This window comes from Myxocyprinus asiaticus, chromosome 39, assembly GCF_019703515.2.
Source record: "Myxocyprinus asiaticus isolate MX2 ecotype Aquarium Trade chromosome 39, UBuf_Myxa_2, whole genome shotgun sequence".
NCBI classification, from domain to species: domain Eukaryota; kingdom Metazoa; phylum Chordata; class Actinopteri; order Cypriniformes; family Catostomidae; genus Myxocyprinus; species Myxocyprinus asiaticus.
The window spans coordinates 10,099,751-10,113,018 of NC_059382.1; the positions used below are offsets into that span (position 1 = coordinate 10,099,751).

Consider the following 13,268-nt stretch of genomic DNA (forward strand, 5'->3'; position numbering starts at 1 on the left):
ATTTTTACACAAAATTTGCAACATTGGAACTTTTAATTTAAGTTAAAATACAATTCCACATTTCCACATTTAAGTGCTTGTACTATAAAAATAAATAAACAAATACAGCTGTATGAATATGACCTGCAATCTCTTATTTAACACTGCGGCCATGGGAAAGTGAACATTTAGATTGACAGCAAAACATTTCAATTCCATTTTCACATGTTGTGCAAAGAAATAGATTGGCTTCTTTCAGCTTGTTGAACATTTTCATTTGGGCATTTCTAATTTGTATTGGATGATGAGAGAGAGTAGCAGAGAGCACCAAGCATGTGAGTCATTGTCATGGTAACCAGACAGATTCTGAGTGAATTGATAGAATGAAAGTATCATCAAATCATCATGCAATGCCATAAAATATCTTCCCTTCCCTGCAATTGATACCAGACATGATACCAAGAAGGACGTTGAGGATATTTAATAAAAAAAAATATATATATTTTTTTTAAATCAGTGAGCCTAACAGCTGAAACAGGGAGATTATTAAATTTTTTAGAGATATAACATGACACCAGGACACACTTTGTAAAACTTCTGGTCACACCTTGTAAAACTTCCGACTTCTGGTCACCCTAGTTTGCTTTGCTTCTCTCCATAATGTACTGTAGTGATTCCCTCCCACTCAGTCTTTGCTAATGAAATTATAGCAGTAGACCATCTGCCTAGTGGCATCTTCATGTTAAGGTGATAGCGGGTTTAAAGGTTTAAAAACCTATCTCATCAAAAACGAAAACTAAACATTTTTTTTACAATTATTTTTATTTCATTATAGTTTTTTTCAGAGCTATGAAAATGTATTTTAGTTTAGTTTAAGTTTTTCCAATTAAGTTTATTTTTATTTTTACTGTATTTCAGTTTACGAAAAAAAAAAATGTAACATTTAATTTTAGTTTTAGTTTTAGTTTACGATAATAACTTTGGTGCCCACTCAGTGCATAGTGGAGTTTGTAATCTGGGGATATATACAAGTACCAATGAAAAAGCTGAAGTGTGTAACCTTTTATACTTGTCACTTGATACAATTAGCTGACAATGACTCGTACTTTGTGCCATATTATCAGTTCACAAATCAAGCGTTGTTTGATTTTATTTGATCAAATCTACGGAAGTAATTGCTGAAGCCTTGCTAATTTTAGGTTCAATATTTTTATGCCAAATTTAGCAAATGACAATACTATAATTAACACAATAATTATATTATAAAGATAATGTAATAATGCCTTATCTTACTAAAACTATTTATTGTCATTCTGTTTTATGAGCTTGTTTTCGTGAGCAAACTTCTAAGTCATGATGTTCAGCTTTGACTGCGGCCAACTTCTTTCTGTTCATTACATTACATCTCAGCTGTGCTCTGTGATTCATGTTTTATATCTGAAGGCTTCACTGTTCCAGCAGAAAGACAGACCACTGAACAATATAACAAGTCATATAAACTCCTGATTATTACATCATGAACAGCAGCTTGGTTTCCATGCATGCTTGAAGCATGCAATGTGTTTCGTCTTTTCCACATTATTTGTTCCATTCCCTTTACTGTTTATAGCGGCTTTCAACAAATCTTTCCCACAAGCTTCTAGATTCAGGAACACAGGCAAGCACTATTACTAATGCTCATATTAGGGTTAATAATTTGAACAAACCCCTAACCCTAAGTTTTAAGCTTTGACATGTAGCTTGCCTTGCACATGAATGACCTTAAATCATGCAGATTGTTGAGGAAAGGAATCGCATAGACATAATGTGGGGACAAAGTCATTTCTAGAGTATCACAGAGACTTGGGGATTGGTGTTTTGACTTGGACCGTGAGCAACCACCTAGCAACCACCCAGAACAACTAGCAACCAAATAGCAATGCCCTGACAACACTCTCACTTTGTCAAATTTTGTAAGGGCTAACAACAATCACACTCTCGCTTAAAAATCATTTTCTTTTACTGTTATTTGAATATTTGTATATATAATGTTGCTTTGAGATTGTTGTGGAAGTTTGTAAACAAAACTAGCTCTTACTTGGCTTCTCTTGGCACTTGTCAGCTCTTCAGGCTGGAAGACCAGTTTGGCCAAGCTGAGAGATTAGCTAGACCTGCTTAAACCAGCTAGACCAGCAAAGCACCTTAGGCTGGTTTAACAGCAGGGCTGTGATTAAAAAGACTTGAACCCATGAGTTTGTCCAAAGCACAGAAAGCTCAGAACTGCTTTACTTTCATGCTAACATCATTTTTCATTTGACAGACCACGTAAAAGAGTGGAAAAGAAAGACTTTTGTGTTCACAAGGTTCTGGGAATGGCATCAAATAAAAGCAACCTCTTGTGTTTTTTTGTGCGGTTAAGAATTTAGAAAAAGAAAAATCAAGAAAAAAAATTAGTACTTTCTGACCTGGAAGAGAGACTATGTGGCAGCTGGTCAACACATTAGTTGCTATTGAGAGCCACTGAGAACCATGACAACTGCAGCTTGCAAGCTTTTGCCAATTAAAAGCAAGTGACCATGAGAGAGAGAGAGCAGGTCATTGGCCAGTTATTGTGCTTAATTAGGTTTGCTGCTCACCAGAGCTCAGTGTCAAATAGCACTGGCATAGATCTTATAACTTGATTATATTAGAAACTGCCCCAGAAGACTGGTCTGATATTGTGTCCACATCACCAGAGTGCATGTCTTGCCAAATGAAGCCAGTCGGAAGGGCAGAATGACTTTCTAAATGTGTGTCACCTTGTTCTTTCCCATTCAGGCGACTGAATACGTTAAACAAGTGTGCTTCTATGAAACTTGACGTGAACCTTCCCAAGAAAAAAGTAAGTGATAGAAAATGACTGCATTTTTTGGTATGTTTTTATATGTTCATTGTTTATGGTTTCATGATATAGTGATTTTGCTGCTTCTAAATAACCTTACAGGTTTAGAATTAGAAAGGTTATTATGCCTCTATTTAAGCTATATATCATATTGGGTCAAATGCCACATGTTCTAAAACTTCTATCCCAATAAACTTTATATGTTTGAAATCCCATTGTTTTGTGTCAGTTGAAAATAACAGTTTTTCTCATTATTGTACATTATCTCTTATTGTACAACCTAAGGATATTGGGTAGAAACTGATATTTTGTGTTATATCAGACAGGTTATGTAATCATTTAACAGAGGAAGGAATGTGCCCTTTGAAAACATGAAAAAGCCATTTGAGTGGACCTAAACTGTTACCTTTGGGGGTTCTGGATTTTCAAAAAGGAAAAAAAAAAAGAGAGAGTGAAACAAAAAGAGAGTTTTCTTGAAGGAATGTATTATAATTTAACTTTGGATCTTTTTTCATTTTCTTGTGTTAAAGAAATGTCTCGGGTTCAATACCTGTACAAGTTTAGCTTAATTGACAGCATAATGTTGATTACCACAAACAATAATTTTGACTTTTCCTGTTTATTTAAAAAAAGCAAAAATCGTGGTTACAGTTAGGCACTGTCACTGAATTATAATTTATAATTATATTTATTTATCACACATTATACATTTGCACATGTACAGTGAAATTCTTTTTCTTTTTTTTTTCCCCACATATCCCAGCTAAGCTGGGGGTCAGAGTGCAGGGTCAGCCATGATACAGCAGCCCTGGAGCAGATAGGGTCAAGGGCCTTGCTCAAGGGCCCAACAGTGGCATCTTAGCAGTGCTGGGGCTTGAACCCCTGACCTTCTGATCAGTAACCCAGAGCCTTAACCACTGAGCCACCACTGCCCCCTGCCTATTCACTGAAACTGAATAGGGCCAGTTCATAACATTAAATGCACACTGTTTAGAAAGTTTAATCACAAGACATAAACATTACACATGCTAACATGATTTTAGTGTGTAAAGTTATATCCAATATGACAACTTTGTTGTCATAACAACATAGCACCGGTAAAACTTTTACAAAGATAAGGTTAGTAAACTATTTTATTTCACTTAAATTTGGTTAGCATGTAAAATGTTTATGTCTTGTGTGTATACTTTTGAAACTAGCCTCGTGAACTTCCATAGTAAGTGCCTAACTGTAACCACAATTTTTGCTTTGTTTTTTTTAAATAAACAAGGGAATATAGTGATGTTGATGTTGACAAAATTCAACATCAACATTATGCCACAAATGCTGTCGACTGAGCTTAACTTTTATATGAGCTTAACTTTAAAATGGTAAAGTTATGACAATAGAAGGAAAGATGTTGTTTATTAATTCCCTTCTTAACCTGCAGAGTGAAGACTCAGATGAAGATGACCTCTTTGCCATCAGCGACAAATGGACTTTTGAATGGAGCAGTCGCCGTTGGTCCAGGCTCCAAGACATTGACTGCCTTCTGAGGGGTGTGGAGAACAGGAACCTAGCTGAGCACTCTGCATTGCGGACAGCAACCAGCAGTGAGAGCGTTCTGAGCGAACTGGAGATCTCCTCAATCCACAGCGAGAGTAGTGGTGGCAGTGGTGGCATTTGTGCGCACAGCGCGGAAGACTCAGATAGCTCCCACCGCACCTGTTCGGACTCAGTAGCCATGCCAGACCACACGTCACTGGGAGTGGCCCATCTCTCTCCAGATCTTTCAAGCTATGACTTGCTGCCTGGAAAACACAGCAAGCGAGGACGGACGCGAGCTAAAGAGTTCTTACGCCGTATGGAGGCTTTGCAGTTACGGGGAGCGATGGGGGGTGGAGGACACAGGAATCTCGTTATAAGTGCCCCGGTTCTGCAACAGGAACCCGAGGCAGCGAAAACTCTCCGCTGTGTGGAGATCATCAATGGAGACAGGCATCTTGTAGAGCCGCCCTCTGGGATGGGGTTGACATCTCAGTCCAGTAGTGAAGGAAGTAGCAGCCAGTCAAGTGGAAGTGCTGTCAGTACTCCAAACCTCAAGGAACGCAACATCCACCGGGCTGATCACAAGCGCAGTGGGATGTACTTGGAAGACCTAGACGTGTTCTCCAGTGTCATCCAGGGTAAGCGAGTAGCTGAGCAGAACCGTCGCAACGAGTTTCGCTCCTACGAAGACCTAGTGGTGCATATTCCTAAAGACCACAAGCCTGGAACCTTTCCTAAAGCTCTTTCCATAGAGAGTCTTTCTCCCTCAACGGCAAACTCCATTACCTGGCATTCGTCAAGCATGGACTTAGACGTCCAGCGTCCACCCAGCATCAAAGAACCTCGTCCCATCACCTCCCAAGGCAGTCGGATCAGTATTTACGACAATGTACCTGGGTCGCACCTCTATGCCAGCACTGGTGACCTCATAGACTTGGAAAAGGAAGATCTATTCCCACATTTGGATGATATCTTACAGCATGTTAATGGGCTTCAGCAGATCGTGGACCATTGGTCCAAGAATGTACTGCCCAATAGTGAAAGTGCAGGACAGGACCAAGTGGATCTGGACAGAGATCAGATAGGGGGCCTGCAGTCTTCCAGCCAGATAACGCTGGACTTTGAGGGACACTCGGCGCTGGAGGGTCATGCTACACCCAGTGATGGAGACAGGGATGGGGTCTCACTTAATGAAATGGAATCCACAGGCATGAGGGAGAGGAGAGATTCAGGCGTAGGGGCTTCGCTTACCAGACCAAACCAGTAAGAGTTTTAAAGCTGTTTGATATTGCATTCACACCTTCACAGTTGTCTTACAGTACTGTACTTACTATACTAACTTTATAGGAAAGCAACATTGGTACTCTGGTTGACTGGTTGAAATTACGGTTACACCGTAGCTAAAGTGGGGTCAAAAAGTCTGTATTTAACTGTATCTGAATACAGTTTTTTTCCCCATTTAAAAGGAAAAATTATCATGAATTTCTTAGTATTTGATATGTCCCACTTTTGCTTTAATGACAGCATGAACTCGAGCTGGCGTGGACTCCAAGTTTGTATTTGATTAGGGACCTAGAAGTAGTGCAGAATCTTAAATATTTCTTATTGTTTTTACATCACAAAATTTTTTGTTTAACATTTTTTCCAGGTTTAAATCTGATTTTGAATCCCAGATTGTCAATGTGGACTCAGACTTTTAAACCCCATTGTAAATGTACACCAAATCCCCACTTTTCCTTCAAAAATATTACACAGTTAACTTTTATGTAGTATTTTTTTCATGGTCAGAATATTAGTTTAGGACATTGTGGTCAGATTCAGACACTCATTCTCTCTCAGGTTTGAATTCTTAACATGGTTACCTGGTCTGTGTTTAGCTTGCGATGGCCCAGCTTCCAGATTTCAAACCGCCTCAGCCATTCAGTTGCCTCTCTCCAGATCACCAACCAATCTGCAGCCCAGCTTAGCCTGCTACAGAAATTTTCCTTGCTCCGTCTCACTGCCATTATGGAGAAGTTCTCCATGTCCAACAAACATGGCTGGACCTGGTAAGGAGCTGATACTCACTGTGAAAAATTATGTCACATCATCAGATCCTATGAGATTGTTTTAAAGTAGCTTATGGGTTCTTTCACGAAGTGATTGTGTTGCTAATTAGCCCTTGAGGATGCTACATTATGCTCCCTTTACTGGTCACTATTGTTATTGCGAGAACTCTGAAGATATACTGTACTTGAAAAGAAAAGATTGAATGTTTTATTGAAGCTTTGGATGGCTTTGTTACCTGCATAAAACATAACATTAAAACATTAATCATGCCAGGAAGAAATTGAAGGTCATGCCGTATAAATGCTGAGCATGATTTTAAAGTATGGTGTTTTGTATCTCCTAGGTCGGTGCCTAAGTTTATGAAGAGGATGAAGGTTCCAGACTATAAGGATAAGAATGTGTTTGGTGTTCCACTGATTGTGAATGTACAGCGCTTTGGTCAGCCACTACCTCTTGGTGTACAGCAGGCTCTGCGATACCTCAGAAGCCAATGCCTCGACCAGGTACATCAACCCTGGTCTTTTTTATTTTAAATTTTTTGCTAAACAATTCTCTTTTCCAAACATTGTAAATTATTCTACATTTCTATGCACATTAAATTATATTTCCTCATTATATTTTCTCATGATTAGTGTACTTAAGGTCTTCCGATAAATTCGTATTATTATTATTTATGATTTTCAATGTAAAAATGAATGTTAAAAATTTACATAATTTGAAAACGTGTCTCTGAATACCCAGGTGGGTCTTTTTCGCAAGTCGGGGGTGAAGTCTCGAATCCAAGCTCTCAGACAGATGAATGAAAGTTCTCTAGATGATGTCAACTATGAGGACCAGTCTGCTTATGATGTGGCAGACATGGTCAAACAGTTCTTCAGGGATCTACCTGAGCCTCTTCTGACCAGCAAACTGGGTGAAACTTTCCTCCATATTTATCAGTGTAAGGGGCCCATCCCTCTTTTCATCAAATTCTTCTCCTACATCCTTCTCATGTGTTCATGAAGAGAAATACAGACTTTCTTTAATCACTTGCTCCTTGACTCCTCTTTAGATGTGCCCAAAGAGCAGCGCTTGCAGGCCGTACAGGCAGCAATCATGTTGATGTCAGATGAGAACAGGGAGGTCCTGCAAACCCTACTCTGCTTCCTCAGTGATGTCACTTCCTCTGTACAGGAGAATCAGATGACACCCATGAACATTGCAGTGTGTCTGGCACCCTCACTCTTTCATCTCAACATCCTTAAGAAGGACAATCTTGCGCCAAGGTATAAAATACAGAAAATATATCTGCTATATACAGTATGTATTATATAAACAGTACAAGTGCATTGGCAAATACTACAAATATATACATCTATCTATCTATCTATCTATCTATCTATCTATCTATCTATCTATCGTCTGTCTGTCTGTCTGTCTTTATACTATGTATACAGTATATCCAATACTATACTTCATAATATTATACTGTATTATATACTGTATATCTGCAACAAGAAAACCTAGTTTTGTAGGAAAAACATTTATTTGGTGATGCTGCACTGTCGGTTCATATAAAACCAAAACCGAGCTTTACAAATAAAAGTCAGATCAAATTTCCTGTCCAATCAAAGAATTATCTGTTCTGTCTACAGAGCTATGCAGATGCAGAAGAAGTATTCCACAGGGAGGCCAGACCAAAAGGACCTGAATGAAAACCTGGCTGCCACTCAGGGCCTGGCACACATGATCACAGAGTGCAATCACCTGTTTGAGGTGAGATACGCATACTTGACACTTAAATTGATCATATCACAGAGCTATTATAACTATCATCATCAACTAATTTGTTATTAGCTTTTTCAATTTATCCCTAATACACAACTTACAAATTATTTTATTTTCCCTCAGATTCCACACGAAATGGTGACCCAGTCACGGAACTCCTACGTGGAGGCAGAGCTTCAGGCTCCTACGATTGAGGAACTCTGCAAGCAACAGCATCAAGAGGAGGAGGGGGAGGATGAAGGCTCCTGGCCTGTATTCATGGAGGCCAGACTACAGGGTCTCCTCAAAGAAGCCCGGGAGAAGGCTAAAGGCTGGGTGTCCTGCCAGAGCACAGGCAATACTGAGCTGTCATATAAGAAGGTGAGAGTGGAGAACCCATAACATAAGCAGTCAGAAGCATCATACTCGTTCAAACCACCTAGTGAATTTTGAATGCAACTCAATGTATGCATCAATGATGCATTAAAACACAAGAACAAACATCACAGTCTTGACTGTGCATACCAGTTTTTGACACTTTGCTTTAGTAAACATCCCTAATTTAACTCAGGTGGGTGATGGGAACCCGCTCCGGCGTTGGCGGGTCTCGGTGGAGGTAGAGGCCCCTCCATCTGTGGTTTTGAACCGTGTGTTGCGGGAGCGCCACCTTTGGGATGTGGATCTTATGAACTGGAAAGTGTGTGAGGTCCTCGACAGACAGACGGAAGTGTTCCAGTATGCCCTCAACTGGATGCCTCCCCACCCCAGCAGAGACTTTGTGGTGCTCAGGTAAGTCTTTTCTGTCCCTGACTGTGGTGATTCTTTCTAAATTTGTTTTTTAAATTATACAAAATGAGCAGATAATGTTCCAAGTTCATTGGATGAGCAACTACTTATCAGCAAACATATTTTAGATAACTGGTTGGATAAATGAGTAGATAACAGGCTCCTCTCGATCATGGAAAACCCAGAAATATCACAACATTTAAAAATTTAGATTTCCAGGCCTGAAAAATTCATAATTATTATTTTTTTTTTTTAAATATTTCAAAGTATAGAAATTGAATTTGTTTGTTTTTTAGATGTTTTTTAGTTTGCCAGAATAATTTAATCAGCTAAATATTGCTTTTTGTGAGTGCTTGTGTAGAGTAAACCTTGCTCACAAGCCAGTGTGAAAATATCAGTGTCCACTGAGTGTCTGCTAGGAGACATTTCTAGTCTAAGTATAATTGTTTAGATTCCAAGGATTTGCACCACCGTACATAGCAAAACGCAGTTACTACGCAAACAATGAATTTGAGAAAAATGTCTTTGAAGCTGTTTTTTTTATTTTTTATTGTCCAGCCAAATCAAATTGATCAAATTTTCACAATCCACTTTCTCTGAGTCTGAGTATACTGTAGTTGAAGCAAACCCATCTGTCACAGGACAAATCATATTCGCTGAGATAAACAGATTAATTGGATGGATGGACTAATGAGAGGATGGTTGGAAAAAGAATGAATGGACAGATTTATAGATTGTAGAATACTTTGTTTTTATAGCGCTTGTATATAAAGGAACAATCATGTTTGTACAGGTCGTGGAGGACAGATCTGCCACGGAGGATGTGTTCTCTGGTGTCTGTGTCCATCGAGCATGAGGATTGTCCACCTTTAGGAGGCATCAGAGCAATAGTGATGGAATCTAATTACTTGCTGGAGCCTTGTGGCTCTGGAAAGTCCAGACTCACCCACATATGCAGAGTGGATCTGAAGTGAGGATATGTACAGTAGCTGAGTCACACACACATGTCCAAGCAAATAGAACTGAATTTTTCGACTATAGCTACTTTGTTCCTAGAGGTTAATGCATACATTTCAGTAACATAGTGCTGTTTTGTAAGGGGTTTCACAGTAACAAATACAGAAAGTGATCTGTCATATCAGTGTGGTCATCTTTTCCTTCTTATTTTTCAGAGGGAGAACCCCAGAATGGTATAACAAAGCATACGGACACCTGTGCGCCGCCGAAGCTGCCCGTATTCGCAACTCTTTCCAGCCAATCCACACAGAGGGTCCCGAGACAAAAATTTGAGCCTTTCTGTTGTGCAGTGATTGTCCTGTGACTCTTAAAATGTTATGAGGAACATCTGCAGCCCTTTGACTTTTACACGATGGGTCAGGTCTTGGTATTATACACCCAAACGGGTGTGTTGTCAACTTACCAATGTACCTTTATCTTGACCATTTGTAATATGATGTCATTGTAACTATTGTTATTTGTATTATAATTAATTATTTTATTCTTTTTTATGTGTATATGGTCTTATACAATGTATAGGACACCTAAGCTCTTAAGTGCTTCTGGGAAGCATGTATTTTATTGAATTAAAATAAATAAAGCTATATTTGCACATGCATGCACCACATGTCCATGTATGTTTGTTTTTGTGTATGTATGTGTGTACACACAACTTATGTATAGACTATAATAAATATATACAACCCCAATTCCGAAAAAATTGGGACAATATGAAAAATGCTAATAAAAACTAAAATGAGTGATTTGTAATTTATATTTACCCTTTGCTATATTGAAAGCGCTACAACTACATATTATAAGATGTTTTAACCTGTAAATTTCATTGTTTCTTTATGTACAGTGATTTCAAATCAGATGATTGCAACACTCTCCAAAAAAGTTGGGACAGTCAAGTGTTTTCCACTGTGAAACTTCACCATTTGTTATAACACTTAAGCATTTTGGCACTGAAGACACATGTTTGTTAAGTTTAGAAAGTGGAATTTTCCCCCATTCATCCATTACGTAGGTCTTTAGCTGCACAATTGTACGGGGTCTTCGTTGCCGTATGGTGTGCTTAATAATGCGCCACACATTCTCAATTGGAGACAGGTCAGGACTGCAGGCAGGCCAATCTAGCACCCGCACTCTGCTTACACAGCCATGCACTTGTAATCCGGGCAGTATGTGGTTTGAAGTTGTCCTGCTGGAAAATGCAGGGACATCTCTGTAAAAGACAGTGCTATATGTTGCTCCAAAATTTTTACATATCTGTCTGCATTCATGATATTCTCACAAATGTGCGAGTTACCCATGCCATGGGCACTGACACACCCCTGGCCCATACAGACACTGGCTTTTGGACCTGACACTAATAACAGCTTGGATGGTCCTTTTCCTCTTTGGCCCGGATAAAACAACGGCTGTGTTTTTCAAAAACTTTTTGAAATGTGGACTAAAAAATACAGTTCCACTGTTCTACTTTCCATCTAAGATGAGACCGAACCAGGAGAAGTCGGCAGCGCTTCTGGACAATGTTGATGTATGGCTTCTGCTTTGCATAGTAAAGTTTTAACTTGCACTGTTCCCAAAGTGCTGGATTATTTGCTGAAGCATCTGTTGGCAAATTGACAAGTCTCGAACGATCCTTGCTCTTGAAGGACTAAGCTGTTTTTGGAGGCTCCTTATACAGTATATAGGACTATGACACGATTGCTTCTCCTGTTTTACATTTCTTGTTTCACATTGCCTTGTTATTTCAACTCGTCAAATTGTTATTAGTCTTAAATTGCCCGTCTCAACTTTTTTGGAGCGTGAGTCAATCACCTGATTTGAAATTACTATACATTTAAAAAAATAAAATAAAAATAATGAAATTTTTTCATATAATGTGTAGTTGTAGTGCTTTCAATATAGCAAAGGGTGAATATAATTGACAAATCATTCCTTTTTGTTTTTATTAGCATTTTCCATATTGTCCCAACTTTTTGGAATTGCGGTTTTATATATATATATATATATATATATATATATATATATATATATATATATATAAAATGCTCAAATAGTACAAACATTTTGTATTGATATCTAATTTTGCACCGATATCAATGTAATTTATATGGCACAAAATGTTACTCAATTGTAAGCTGGGTCTACTTTGCTTTCTCTGTGTTGCTATTTTAATGTTTGTCCAAGAATGGGTGTAATATTATGGAATTTGTAGTTGCTTGTTGTGAGGACGGACATTATGACTTGGGTTTGATTTTCTCAGATCTGCTTTTGTAGTACTGGATTACATTAGTGACAAAAAGAGACAGTGATTTTTAATTAAATGATGAATAATTGAATTCATATTCATTTGATTACTGTTTTTTGCTCATTAATTGTCTGTTTTCTTCTCAGTTGTTACTTATTGATATACTGGAGTAAAAGTCAGTAATTACATTAATACTGTAATCATGATCATAACAAATATCTTAATGAAACTGAATTGAAAGCCATTTTTTGTTGAACAATGGGATTTCATCAGTCAATAGTCGTGTGTAGCTTAATTTGTGTTTGCACAAGCATTTGCTGAGGCAAGTCATCCCAGGGTTTACTGCTAAAAGTTGAGAGGCCTCTCTTATCCACTAGATGGCAGTATTTATCTATAAATGGTACATTTTTGAAAATGCAGCTTTTGGTGTTTTGATATCTAAATGCTTTAACACTGAATTTACATGTTATAATTGGATATCTCAGAATGATGCAAACAAATAGGATTACATTTGAGTTAAATAAATAGAAGAATAATAATGGAATGCATTGATTACACGCAACGAATTTTGAAAATGTACATTGCCTCATAAACATCTGAGAACATAAGAGATGGGCCCAGATAGACTATCACATGCACACACAAATAGTAGACACTCAGTTACCCTATCCAGGTTTTCAGCAGGCAGCCAAAAAAGACATCAATCAAATGACTTCGGTCATTAAGTGAACAGTGTGGTTAACATTGTATCAGAATAAAAGAATAATTTCTTCTAGCCACAGTGAGTCAAAACAGTAAATAAGAGTATGTGAAAGTATAAAATTTAATGGAAATAAGGACAGCAATTTTTTACTCCCAAATGTAAAAGCTTGCATTACACACATATAGTGGACTAATTGCAAAAATTTGGTCTAATTTTACAGAACAATAAAATAAAAATAATAATAAAAAAGATTACAATGATTCATAAATAATACTGTTAACAATTTTATGATTAACACACACACACACACACACACACACACACACACACACACACACACATATATATATATATATATATAT

General features: G+C 37.9%; 1 protein-coding gene across 4 annotated transcripts in view; it reads left to right on the plus strand.

The window, feature by feature from the left end:
* Positions 1 to 12,474, plus strand: part of stard13b (StAR-related lipid transfer (START) domain containing 13b) — a 131,048-nt gene extending 118,574 nt beyond the window's left edge. Inside the window, exons 7-17 of one of the 4 annotated variants that reach the window (XM_051679566.1) lie at positions 2,776 to 2,839; positions 4,269 to 5,629; positions 6,244 to 6,414; positions 6,759 to 6,918; positions 7,157 to 7,328; positions 7,467 to 7,680; positions 8,050 to 8,170; positions 8,306 to 8,542; positions 8,733 to 8,950; positions 9,741 to 9,917; positions 10,120 to 12,474. In XM_051679566.1, the coding sequence (XP_051535526.1) occupies positions 2,776 to 2,839; positions 4,269 to 5,629; positions 6,244 to 6,414; positions 6,759 to 6,918; positions 7,157 to 7,328; positions 7,467 to 7,680; positions 8,050 to 8,170; positions 8,306 to 8,542; positions 8,733 to 8,950; positions 9,741 to 9,917; positions 10,120 to 10,237 (3,013 nt within the window). In that variant the 3' untranslated portion in view covers positions 10,238 to 12,474. Of the gene's footprint in view, positions 1 to 2,775; positions 2,840 to 4,268; positions 5,630 to 6,243; positions 6,415 to 6,758; positions 6,919 to 7,156; positions 7,356 to 7,466; positions 7,681 to 8,049; positions 8,171 to 8,305; positions 8,543 to 8,732; positions 8,951 to 9,740; positions 9,918 to 10,119 lie in introns of all 4 variants that reach the window. The other 3 variants (XM_051679567.1, XM_051679568.1, XM_051679569.1) reach the window with 3 other exon arrangements.
* Positions 12,475 to 13,268: the final 794 nt, after the last annotated feature.